This window comes from Diadema setosum, chromosome 11 (genome assembly GCF_964275005.1).
Source record: "Diadema setosum chromosome 11, eeDiaSeto1, whole genome shotgun sequence".
Lineage (NCBI taxonomy): Eukaryota > Metazoa > Echinodermata > Echinoidea > Diadematoida > Diadematidae > Diadema > Diadema setosum.
Genome location: NC_092695.1, coordinates 9,435,403 through 9,449,662, shown reverse-complemented (window position 1 = coordinate 9,449,662; position 14,260 = coordinate 9,435,403). Strand labels below are relative to the sequence as shown.

The 14,260-nt window shown below is 39.0% G+C and overlaps 1 protein-coding gene across 1 annotated transcript in view; it reads left to right on the top strand.

Annotated features, from left to right (window-relative positions):
• The first annotated feature begins 13,892 nt into the window (after positions 1-13,892).
• LOC140235064 (sodium- and chloride-dependent glycine transporter 1-like) overlaps positions 13,893-14,260 on the top strand; it is an 89,933-nt gene continuing 89,565 nt past the window's right edge. The window contains exon 1 of the mRNA XM_072315101.1: positions 13,893-14,156. Coding sequence (XP_072171202.1) covers positions 14,024-14,156 — 133 coding nt within the window. The 5' untranslated portion in view covers positions 13,893-14,023. The remainder of the gene's footprint in view (positions 14,157-14,260) is intronic.

The window sequence follows — 14,260 nt, the reverse complement described above, 5'->3', positions numbered from 1 at the left end:
ATCCCAGTCGATCATATTATCCCCACGACCATTATTTTTACACAACATGCATCAACCAACGCGATTTCCGTTGTTTTAAGCGTACGAGATTTTATTTTTAAGTCATTTGGCCGTCAAGCAAAGACTCTTTTATTTCCATGAAATAGAATTGGCATTGACAGAGACATTTTCCCACAATGTGTATAATTATCTTTAAAAAGTGGTGCACAGTCAAAGCGACTCGTAGGGAGGTACCCGAATTCATCCCTATACCCTCACGGCTCGGTACAAAACATAATTGTACACACGTGAATACAGCTGTTTGAAGCGAAAAAAACTCTGTGCATAACGTCCTTTTCGTTTCATTTCCATTAAAATTCAGTGGAAGTTATAGAAGAATTTTTGTTCCACAATATCTATAGGGTAAAAATGATTAACATACGAAGACAACCACGTGGAGGGCGCCCAAAATTACCCCACCCAAAGGCAATCTAAGACATGCAATAATCATGTACCAACGCAAATACATGGTTATGTTCTATGGGTACATGCCTTTAAACAGTCCTTCTGGTCCTCTAGCAAAGAAACTTTCATTTTATGAAATTCAATGGAGTCAGCAGACGATATATTGCTCGGCAATTTTGACTTACACTGACATAGTTAAAGTGGTTATCATTCGAAGGGAGCGTACTATATGGGAAGTACCCACATTAATTGCCTCTATACATGACCCTTTGTAACGCAAATATCAACGCAATTACAGTCGTTCCAAAAGTGCATGTCTCAAAAAAAAAAGTCGTTCCTTGAGTTTTATGACTATCACTTGAGTTTTATGTTTATGTATATAATATGATTATCGTATGGTGCTATAATCCTTGTAAATTCTTTTCATTCGACATAGTTTTACGGACCTCATTTTCTGTTACAAAGAAAGTGATGTCTATCTGTACTTGTTGAAAATGAAATAGAAATTAAATTGAATTGAATTGAATTGGATTCCTGCCATATCAAGACACTTTTTTCTATAAAGATTGCCGGGGTAGAGATAAAACAACAACATTGATCTACAATATCTATGCAGTCCAAAGGGTTCACTTACAGAGACCACCTTGGGAGAGGTGCTCAAAGTAACTCCATGCATCCTAAAGGCGATGAAAAACATGCAGTATACAACCGAGAAAATGTTCCATGTTTACATACCTCTTAAAAGCTCTTCCGCTTGTGTAGCACATACGCTTTTATTTTCGTAACATGCATTAAAGGTGATATAGGAGACGTTGCTTTACAATATCTATTTTTTCAAGCCCTTGGGAAGTGCCCAGATTAGGCCTATACCCCTATCCTGACCGTCGTGGTCCCGAAACAGATTAACAAAACATGCATTATATGCCAAAGCAAACTCACTTGTACATGCATGTAAAGTCGTTTTGCCGAGTGGTAAATAAAGACACTTTACTTTTCATGATTTTTAAATGGTAGAGACACTGCTTTACAATCATCATAATAGTCAAAGGGGTGCACATTCAACGGCAACCGAGTGGGATGTGTTCAAAATCATCTAACCCCAGGGCAATATAAGAAACATGCACTAGCATATAGCACAAATATGTTTCAATTTTCCATGCCTTCACATTGTCCTGATCGTTACGGTTGTACAGCAATTGCCCTTTTGTTTGTAATAAATGCAATATAATTACAAAAAGAAAAATACTCTACATTAACTACATTGTCAAAAGGGTGAACATTCAAAAGCAATCCCTTGGGAAATGTCCAAAATTACACCGCCTCTCAAGACCCGTAATTACATCACATACTATGAACGCAAATACCGATGTTCTTTCGTGCATGGTTTTAGAAGTAGTTGCAGCAATACAGCTACACACTTTTATATCAATGAATGTCGTCGAAATGATAGGAGAAATATTGCTTCAAAATATCTATTTAGTGGGAGGATGCACATTAGATTCCAATCCTGTGGGATGTGCCCCTAAAGTGCACCATCCTCATGGCAATATAGAAAACATTGAATATTATTAACGCGAATACACTATATGCTCCAAACGTACGTTTTCAAACTTCGATCGTGCCGTAAATCAAGGGCACTTTTGTTTTCAAAAATACGTTGTAGTTAATAGAGGAGACATTGCTCTACAATATCCATATCGTCAAGAGGGTGAAGATTAAAAGACAACTCCATGGGAATTGTCCAAAGGTACACCTACGCTCAAGCCCCCTTAAGACAAAATATAGATATCAGCAACGCAAACACCGTTGTTCTGGCGTGGATGGTTTTAAAAGCAGTTCCGGCAATACAGCAAATACACTTTTTAACAATGAAAAGTCATGGAAATGATAGAAGAGGTTTAACTTTACAAGATCTATGCAGTGAAGAGTGTGCACATTAAATGGCAACCCTGTGGTATGTGCCAAAAAATATTCCACCCTCACGGCAATATATAAGACATATAAAATCATATAATGCGAATATTATGTTCCAAGCGTGTATGTCTTCAAAATGCCATCGTGCCGTACAGCAAAGGCACTTTTGTGTCCAAGAAATACAACTTATTAATAGAGGACACATTGCTCTACAATAACTATATTGTCAAAAGGGTGAACATTCAAAATTAATCCCTTGGGAAGTGTCCAAATTCACACCTAAGCTTATGCCTTCTTGTTACAGAATACATAAATACCGTTGTTCTAGCGTGAATGGTTGTAAAAGTAGTCCCGGCAATACAGCAAATACAATTTTCATCAATGGGAAGTAATGGAAATGATAGAAGAAACTTAACTTTACAAGATCTATACAGTGAAGAGGGTGCGCATTAAACGGCAACCCTGTGGGATGTGCCAAAAATACTCCACCCTCACCGCAATATAGAAAACATTATAATATCATATAACGCAAATATATATATATTATGTTCCAAACGTACATGTTTTCGAAATTCCACCGTGCCGTATAGCAAAGGCACTTCTGTATCCAAAAATGCAACCAATTACTAGAGAAAGTATTGCTCTACAATAACTACATTGTCAAAAAGGTGAACATTCAAAGGTCATCTTTAGGGAGGTGTCTAAATACACCTACGCTCACGGCCTTTGTTACAAAATACGGATATTAGCAACGCAAATACAGTTTTTCTAACGTGAATGGCTTTAAAAGTAGGTCCGGCAATGCAGCAAATACACTCTTACATCAATGAAAAGTCATCGAAATGATAGAAGAAGATTTACCTTACAAGATCTACATGATAAAGAGGGTGCTTATTGAAGAGCGACCTGGTGCCGTGTGCCCCCAAAATGCCCTTTATCCTCTTGGCAATACAGAAAACATATATTAACTTATAACGCGAATATATATATGTTTCAAACGTACATGCTGTCGCGCCTTATAGCAAGGGCACGATTGTTTCCAAGAAATGCAATGTAATCAATACAGATTGTCACATAGTTCTTTACCTCAAGTGTGACATCCATATTAATATATTTTAATAAATAGAATGCACAAGCAAAATGACACTTGACAGATAATTATGTTGAAATTGCACCCTCATTCCATTGCCTAAACCTGTTTCCGAAGCTCTTTCTCGTTGCCATGGAAACAATTTTGGTGACCATGGTTAGCCTTACAATGAGTTGAGTCATCTAGTGACTGGATACTTTTACTGGGCACCTACTTATTTGAAAGTTATTAAGCTTAATTTATAACTATTTGCGTAGAAAGAATTACATTTTATCATTTAGTTTTTTTTTTTTCAAGAAAGCGTTACCATGGCAATGACTATATTTTCCCCCATATTAACACATGATTAAGACGGAAATTGGTTTGGCACTTCGCTTAAAGTAACAAGACATATAAAAACATATAGTTAGACATTCTTATTATATTTCAACAAATTAAATGCAAATTATGGAAATTATTATGAAAATGTTTGTTTATTTCTCTACGTCAGTGTAAGGTTGCTATAGAAACGCTATATTGGTATGCGTATAACTCACCAGCTCAACTGAAAATGAGCATAATTGATGGCTGATGACCTGAGGTACATGAGAAATAGCATTACTGCAGCTAGAATCACTTCCTTTCCGAAATATTTCATTTTTATTATTAGAAATGTCGAAGTGACAATTACTCTAGCAAAATTGCAGTTCTTAAGAAGCCATTTTGATGACGTCATTTGAGCATGTTCCGATTAGATTTTTTGGGGTAAATTTCATGTGGGATATTGTCAGGATGTATACTTAAAAAAAAAAGTTCAAATTTGCTTGTTATACGATAGTTGCCAGTTGAGCTTATTTTAAGCCACTTTTTGGCCATCGTCTGCAGGCCTAGTAAAGGCAGGGCTCGACACTAACGGTGGCCCGGTGGCCCGGGGCACCAAAAATGAAAGTCGGGCCACCAAATTTCAAGAAAGGGCAAATTTGGTGGCCCGCCTGGGGCCACCAACATTTTTTGAAAAGTATGTCAATAAATTCAAAACTTTTTGCGCCGGAAATTAGCAGTTAAATTTCTTAAAAGGATGGATGGAAAGGACTGAATGAGTGCCTGAGAGTGAGTGTTGCGAGTTTGTTGAGGTTTATTTATGAGAAGATATGTCCAACTTCCAATTCTTACTATGACAAAATTGAAATATTTCACTCATTATTTGACTTTTAATGTGTTTAATTGTTTTTTCGGGGAACCAAATTTTTCTCTCGGGCCACCAAAAATTTGAAATCGACGATTTTGGTGGCCCCATCGGGCCACCAAACAAAAAAGTTAGTGTGGAGCCCTGGTAAAGGCCTCTTTAGGCTCCCGGTATTGCATGTTGATGAGCATGAAGGGCATGGGGCAAGGGCAGGGGGATTGTCGGTACGACGAAGTGGAATATTGTTGGGTGGTGGAGAAATCGTTTTCATCGCAGTGTGTTGTAATTGATTAATTATTGCTGTTCTTTACTTAGACGAACTATGGACATATCATAATAGGTGTGATACACAACCATGACTTAGCTAGCCCCAAGAATAACACGCCCCTATACAGACTGCACTGTCCAGACTTTGTCACGTCACTAACTATCGAATTACGAGCCTGGAAATGTTTGTCATCGTGAATAAAGGGACACTACTTTTTAGTGGATTTATAAAACAACTAAAACGTTAAATTTATTGAGAAAAAAAAAAGAGAACATAAAATGAGCGGCTTTGAGACCCCATCCCTCGAAAAATATTGAGATTGCCATGATAGATTTGCTCCCTTTATAGTTTGATGCCAAACTTGACACCACTTACAGGAAAGATCCCCCCCCCCCCAGACAATGCAGTTACCATGTGGATTGTGACTGAATGCAGGAATCTTAATCAGAACACCTCGCTGAAGTTTGAGGGAAATTTAACAATTCGTTCAAAAGTTATGGTTTTTTTAAAGTTTTGGTGCTGCCATCGCACTGGATGGTAAGACTAACAACAGTTTGTGACACCACTGCAGCACGACAACGACATAAATGAAATGTAAAGAGAATTCCACAGATTCAATTTCTACGAAGAGTACACCTTTCTCTTGACTTCTTACTGAATATTGAGGGTAAAAAGATTATCATTTATCTTGCTTTATGAAAAAGGTGAGTCAATTGCTATTTCGTTGTACTATTGAGAAAAAAAAATGAAATGTTGCAGAATTCTATCTTTTTTAAAAGATATAAAGTTGTTTTGTAGTGACGTAAAAAATTGTTGTATTAAAGTTTTCTCATTCTGCGACAGCGGCACCGAAAGTAAAAAAAAAAAAAGTTGTACAATTTTTTTTTTCAAACTTCTTTGACGTGTTCTACAAAACATTAATATTGCTGCATTTTAGCAAATTCACATTAGTGTATATTTTTGGAAACTTCCCCTTTAATTTTTTTTCACATACTGCACGTCTCGTCTTTTTTTTCTTTTGTTGTCGTTTGTCATGAGAGAACAATCAAGGGGCCTATGGCAGAATTATTCATATCGGTGATGAGGAGACAGTGACCTTTCCTCCTGCGACAACATTGCTCCTCAAAAACCGACTCGTGGAGAGTTAGTGTAGATTAGTCCTCTGCTGCCATCTTTTGGTGTACATCTGATAGTTCAGTTCAATTCCACAATCATGTCATATCTTGTGGTTATTATGCTCTTATCTGCGCATACGCAACAAGGGTTAGGGCATTTTTCCTTTTAGGGGTGGGGGGTCGGGGGTGGGGATGGGGATGGGGATGGTTATATATTTTGCCCATCTCAGCCCCTCCCTCGTCAGTCGTATCAATAAACTTGTATCAAAGTCATTGATTTCTGTATAGAAATCCAGGGTCCAATTCAAGTTCGTTCAAGAACCCTCTCTGGAAATAGACGAGCACAATCATGGATCTGGCGAAAGTCGCATCCACTGTATCTGTTGCAGCATACCATGCAGCATGGCAGCTGAAGAACTCTGGAAAGTGATAGACACATAGGCCCGAATTCGCACAAAGATGTGACAAGACCGAAGTTTAATATAGGGCGCTAAGTGTCACATGGCCTATTTCGTTACAAAACTAGACCAGTAATTTCGTTACGAAATGTTCACATTTGGAATGATCATTTCGTCGACAGAATGACTGATTTCGTAACAAAATAGGCCATACGACACTTGGCGCCCCATACAAAACTACGAGCTTTGAAAGATTGTACCACCTTCGTGAATTCAGGCCGAAAGTTTTGCCCTTTGCACTGACGAAAAAGAAGAAGAAGAAGAAAAAAAAAAAAAGAACTCTACGACTCTACGCTATGTAGCCGTGTTGTCTTCTTTCTACTGGTCAGTTTGTTGATGACAATCGTAACATATTTCGATGTAGCCCCACCGGGGGGGGGGGGGGTGGGAAGGGGTACAACCCCATACCTCCGTTATCAAAAGCAATAACAAACGGAAAACACAAAAACAACTACATGTCCTTAGATTCTTTACGGGGGTATGACCCTTGTTAATTTCCTTACGAATCTCCCGTTATCTTCCTGGAATATGGTGGTGGGTTTTGGTTTTGTTTTTTTTGTTTTTTTCGAGTTTTGTTTCTATCGAAAAGGTCCGTTGTATACCCCGTGATGGGCGGGTAAAACGGACAAAATTAGTCCTGAACGAAACAACCATACACTGCAAAAAGTCCGGTGTTAAATATGAAACACCGAGCTGGTGTTAAATTTCCGGTGCACATTCATGGTGTTAGATTAACACCTCCGGGTGTCATTTTAAAATATAAAATTGTTTTTTTTTTTTTTTTTTGAATACTAGTAGATTCTTGGGGACTGAATTTCTTGTTAATTCTGAACAAGACGATAAAGATTTTCCGATAAAGTACTTGATTTTTGAAAAAAAAAAAAGTGTAAACACATTTACACCACAGTAACACCAGTTGGTGTGGTCTCCTATTGAAGCTGGACGGGTGATAGTATACCATTGAAATTAACACCACCAATATCAAATCAACACCATGCGGTGTCATTAATGAATTAACTCTAGCGCAGTGTCAAAAATATCACCAGCCACAGTGTCAAATTAACACCACGAAGTGGCAGGTGAACACTTTTTAACACAGTCACAATACATTTTCTACACCTGTGGGTGTGGTCCTTTATATTGAAGCTTGATCGGTGTTAGATTTAACACCCATGGTGTTAAATCTAACACCGATGTTTTTACAGTGTAGGACATTTTATTATGGACCCTAGCCTGATTTATTTTTCTTCATCATTGCTCCTGTATCGAGTTCCATGGCATTTGCTCCTCCTGGACTGATTATTGCTCCCATGAAAATCCGCAAGCTAATTTAAGCCAAACAAGGGGCCTGATTCTAGTACCCACAATGAATCCTCACATTGAGCTGAACTGTACCCATATATTAAGCCTAACTCGAAGTCACCGGAAACCCGTCGATCGTATCACCCCTACAGGTATCGACATCCCCCCCCCCCCAAAAAAAAAACAAAACAAAACAACAACAACAACAAACAACAAAACAAAACAAAACAAAACAGAACAAAAACAAAAACACATATGGTGATTGTAATGCATTATGTGAAGAAATCCTATCGCTCCCCGCCCCGGCCACACACACACACACACACACACACACACACACACACACACACACACACACTCACACACACACACACACACACACACACACACACTCACACACACACACACACACACACACACACACACACACACACACACACACACACACACACAAGCACTTCATGGTGTTGAATCAAGGAGGTACTATAATAGGCGAGCCTAGTACCTCCTTGGTTGAATACAAACCAGACTCCCCGTACTCATAACTTGCCGCAGGAGAGATAAAATATTCCAAAAATGTCTAACGGGAAGGTGATTTACAAGGGGTAAATGGATTTTTTATCTTCCTTTCTGAAAAGCTTAGCATCAGGAGTAAACGCTATTCAACGCACAACAAAGGCCTAACTCCTGCACTCACATCTTGAAAGGGAAACCAAAGGAGGAGAGGTAGATGAGGTGGGAAAAGATAACTGAAAGAAAAAGAGGAAGTGAATGGAATGAGAATGGGAGGGTAATTAATTGGTGGAGCAGAGGAACCAAAGGAACTCAAGAGTTCCAGACCGCCGCCCTCGAATTAGTCGAAACAAAATATATTGCAGGCCGCGGCTTGGAATTTGTATAGTCTGGATGTAGGGCATCTCCACCATTTAGGTCCTCAGGGCCCTGTTTCATAAAGCTGTTCGTAAAGTTACGAACAACTTACGAGCGACTGGCGATCAGTTGTGATGTGCTATACTTACCAGAATTTCCATAATTCAGCACAAGAACTGATCACCAGTCGCTCGTAACTTTACGAGCAGCTTTATGAAACACCCCCTGAAGCTGCAAACGAAAACATGAAGCACTGTATATTATTGGTAGGCCTGTAAAGTGACGACCGCGTTGGTTTTCGCGATCCTAGGGAGGTGTTTCACAAAGCCGTTCTTAAAGTTAAGAAGGACTTAAGTGCGACTGGTGATCAGTTCTTGTGTGCTATACTTATCAGAATCTCAATAATTCGGCAGCACAAGAACTGATCATCAGTCGAACTTAAGTCCTTCTTAACTTTAAGAACGGCTTTGTGAAACACCCCCGGGGGGGGGGGGGGAGGGGTGTTTTGTGAAACACCCCCTGGGGGGTCCTACCCCCTGGGGGTACCGGGTAGGACCTAATCCGATTCTCAATGCCATCTTCGTTCAGCACTAGCGGGCGCAGTCAATTATCTTCGCTTTCATCTGTGACTGAGATTTGCCGGGCCTTTCTTGTTTTGTCTCGTTTTGTTCTTTTACAACATGATACACAATAACATGAGAGCCCATCTCATTTAATTTGAGAGTCAAAGCCACTGGTTGCCGTATCACACACAGTCCAAATTCCGCGGAATCGTCCATCCGTACTTCGCTCTCAGTGGAAAAGTACCAGGGGCGGGGCGTAACCACAGAACTCTTACACATAGAAGAATCATTAGCCACCCGTTCTGTCGCCGTCGCTCGACTGGTTGTCACGTGACGTCCGCCATTTTGCTTAGCAACACTTTTTTGTGTGGAAGGCCGTAGCGCCACTCATTGACCGTGCTTTTCTGACATTTCGAACTGAGCCAGGCACTAAAATGCCTTATTGTGCGGCTATAAACTACACAAATCGTTTGGCAGGAGGATGTTGAAAGACTTTTCACAGGTGAGTTTGACACTGGTAAGCCATGATGAGAATGACAAGTGAATTAATGCCCCAAATTACGTTATACATTCAGGCGGATCGTGATCTGGCTTACTTGAGCTCAATCATTACGTAGTCCCAAACACTCGATTCTGTGTTTGGCGTGTATGCTGTCTGTTTATCTCTGTTAAAAAAATTGAACTAGGGCCTGGTCTACGTTGTGTGGAAGGGAAAACAGTATTGTAAATTACATGTAAACGTACTCATGTAAATCTGATTTAAGATGTACATGTAGATTTGTTTTATAGACTAAAATATGTTATTAGTTAAGGATATGGGCTAAAATTTTGTTAAACTTTACCTCTGAATTGGCCAGATCCCACCCCAAGGACATAAAGGTTGTGAGTCTCTTCCGAATACAACAAAGTTAGGGGTAATGATATGATTAATATATTGTACGGGGAACCAGGGAGGTGGTCTCTCTGGGTGCGCGTGCATGTTATCAATACTGTGCAGTTTGTATGATTCAACTACACACACCACACTGCATTCCGTTAATAGCTGCACCATCCAGAATTCACCTGCTACAGCTGTACATGTGCGATGTAGAAACCTATCTGCTTTTGTGCTCAGTTGAACCTTATCCTTGGCATGTGCAAGGGTGCCGATATGTAAAGTTAAATTCATCTTTAATCCTAAGACTCCTATTCTAGGGGTTAGTACTATTTCATCATGTACCAACTTATTCTTGGCTGTTTAATAGTTTTAGCTCCACAGTAGTACACTGTACCTTATGGGTACTGGTACATAATTCTATAGAAAACTTGCATATTTTTAATCTTATCAGGAGCATTCACATGCAATCATCTTGCGTATCAAGTTTTAATATTGTAGTTGCACATGTTTAAGAGGTCTTGCAATTCTGATATGGTAGTAATTTTCACGTGTACACATGTTCTCTCCGTGTTAAAAATCCTAGATTTCCAAAAAGTGATGTTGCTCTTCACCAAAGATGGACTGAACATGAGAAGAGACCACTGGACTCCAAAGCCCTTCTCCACCTAGTGTTCCCACCACTTCAATGAAAAAACACTTCGATTACTCAGGCCAGACAACAAGGCTGCAGCCAGTATCCATTATTCATGGACTTTGGGTTGTTGCCATGTATTGCATCTTAGTTCATTACCGTATACATGGTACATGCATTTGAATTGGTGATATGTAATAGTTGTCATATTTGTGATATTTTTCTTGCCTACATATTGTTACCACATTATTTTCTCATACCATGAGGTAGCATGTTTTCATAGGCCTTCACAAGGATTTCATTTTGAATCACCCTTGAAGCTAACAAGAGCAAGTGAAAATCTATACGGATGTACTGCCTTTGATATTGTTGCCAAGAATGCCTTTGATGTTCTTGCTGGACAATGTCCATTGTTCATGGATTTTATGTTGATTTTCATGATTATAATAGTTGTCAGAAATTTGCGATACTGGTTGTCTCACCTACATTATGTGTATAAGCCAGTTCAGGGTTAGCTCACTGGCACATTGATACAAATGACCATTCTTCTTTCTCAGTTGATTAGGCACTTCATGAGTTTTCAAACGAGAGAAGGTATTTCAGCTTACCCGACGTAAAAATTTATGGAATTAATCAGTCGCGTTCAAACAGAGAATGAACTTGCCTAGACCAGGTGACCAGGATGAGCCATCAATTAGCACTTTTGAAATCATCCATTTCATTATTTTGCATCAAATGTATTAACAATCTTTTTCTATTGATACTGTCAACTACTAGTACACTGTACCACTTTTGCTGTCAGGTGGATGTGCTGGCAAGCACCACTCATAATGATCACTTAATCATTACATCACAGATGCTTATCTTAGTGAATAAAAACACCAACATCGAACATGCTCTGCCGGTACAGAGCTATTACCTTTTTCTGCTCATGCGCACAGCGGAACCCCGAACTGGCTTATTATTGGCATGCTTCCAAGGCATGTATTGCCTGTGATTATAGTCATCGTACAGTGTGTTATGTATAATAATGGTACTTCTGGCAAATTAGTAGTACACTTGTATGTCACTGTTCTGTGGTTGATTCTCAGCAATCAACATTGACCTTGATAATTGTAAAATACATTTAAAAAAAAAATCAGTAAAACTAACTGTTTATCTTTGCTTTCTGTTTTATATGGGAAAAAATCTTAAAAGGAGTTCATGGTTGTGTGTGTGTCTGTGTGTGTGTGCATGTGAATATACATTGCATTCATTATACATGTATATTTAGGCCTATATATATGTACATGTGTATATATATACATATACATTATGTATATATATATATATATATATATAAACAGTATATTCACATATATATATATATATATATACATGTATATATATATTGAGTAGGTAGTCCACATGTTAACATGATGATCAAAAACAAAAACAAAACAGGAAGAAAGTTCATGCTGTATTCATCAGCAGTTTATTTCTCCACAAATTTTCAAACGATTCACTCTTTCTGTAGAAAGTATCAACACTTGAGAAAGAGCGAATCGCTCAAAAAATTTTGTGCAGAGATAAACATGGTGAATAAAGTATGAACTTGTTCCAGTTTTGTTTTTGCTTTATCATAAGTGCAAAAAGTTTGTTTACTATACATATATATATGTACGTATATATATATATATATTTTTTTTTTTTTTTGTCATGATATTGATATCATATTATTGCACCGACATGTGGACTACTTATACTGTGTGTGTATTACTAAATCAAAATATGAAAGTTCTGCGTCGGTATTTACTACACACCGACGCAGAACTTTCATATTTTGATTTACTAATACACACACAGTATAAGTAGTCCACATGTCGGTGCAATAATATGATATCAATATCATGACAAAAAAAAAAACTAGTCCATGCTCATCCCCAACAATTTGTTTTGGCACACAAATTTTGCTCTTTCTCAAGTGTTCTTGCGAATTGCTCGAAAATTTGTGTGCTGAAATAAATTGGTGTTGGTCAGCAAGAACTTGTTTCTGGTTTATTTCATACAGACACACATGTATGCCTATATTGCTTCCTGTGTGTTGTGCATTCGTGTTGACTACATATACATGTACAGTACTACTAATAATGATAAAAATGATAATACAATGTACATGTAACAAGAATATAGGTAATCAAATAGTGTTGTCATCAAAATATGTAATATGCTGAGTATAATCATTTATGTCAGATTGGGAAGATGTATTGCACGTATCATATCCACAAATCACTGATTTTTTTTTTTTTGATTTTTTTTTGATTTTTTTTTTTTTTTTACGGGACTGACTGGAAAATTTAATTTGACTTGTTTATGGGAGAAAAATAAATAATAGCATAAACACACACCTTCTTACCATATCATTGGAGGGAAACAACATAGAGCAAGACATGGGATTGGGAGGGGATGGGAAAAAGGGCAGAACAAGCAGCTTGAATTTTATACCAAAGCAGATCACATCTCCGAAGTCAAATAGATCTATCCGAAAGGGGGAAAAAAAACAACTCTTTCAATACAGACTATACTTTCAGGGAAGAGTGTGAAATAAAAAACATAAATGAGTACATGAAGCTGAGGTCAACGCTGGATTGGGAAGTACGAGTTTGACAGTTTACAAGTTCAAGTAAGTATCAAGGGCTAGGGGCTGCCATACTGTCCGATCAGTGAGTTGACCGTACCGTACTCGCGAGGAGCTGCGCGGAGGTTTTGCTAAGCAACATGGCGGCGTGTGCACTGAAAGCGGTGCGCAGTGGCGACACCGAGCTCAGCGGGTTGTGAATGGGTGTGATTCTTCTATGTGTAAGAGTTCTGTGTAAGAGTTCTGTGGGCGTAACACCTACCTTCAATCAGGGAGGTGTTTTTTACTTCCCTGCTTCAATGTATATAAATGATCCTATTGCGGAGAGAATTGCGTTCGCACTTCAAGCTTTCGACCTGAGTTCCATCGCACGCATGTACGCGCGCACGAGACAGCTTTCTAAAACGTCTTTCAACCTTCTTCCTTTGGGAGCTACGCGGATACGCGGAGGGAATCTTTGATCCTAACAACAGGATCGAGGGGTTGGATGTTGCGTGCCGACGTGCGACGACAACCGCAACCGTCAAGTAGTGCGTGGATCGATCCAACAGCCGCGCGGATAGCACACATCCAGACCAGAGCCTACCATTTGCATCCTTAAAAGGGTTTGGTTCGCTTGTAGATAGTGACAATTTGCTGGTTAAGGAACGAATTCGGCCACCAATTCCAAATACGAATCTCATCTTATTAGAGAGCTGAATATTCCACGATGCCCTCAAAGCCAAAAACCATGTTATCTGTTAATAAATGGTTCAAGCGTGGTCGGGGTCGAGATGATGCTGCCAAAGCTGAGGCGGGTTACACTGCGGTGGGTCACACAGAAAACGGTCCCAAAGATGCGGGTAAGTGATGCATGGAAATTCACAGTCTTGTTTGCGCTGGTTCTGTCATCAACGCGATCGTTACACGCATACCAGTGCACTCACGAGCCTTTGTGGCCGACTTA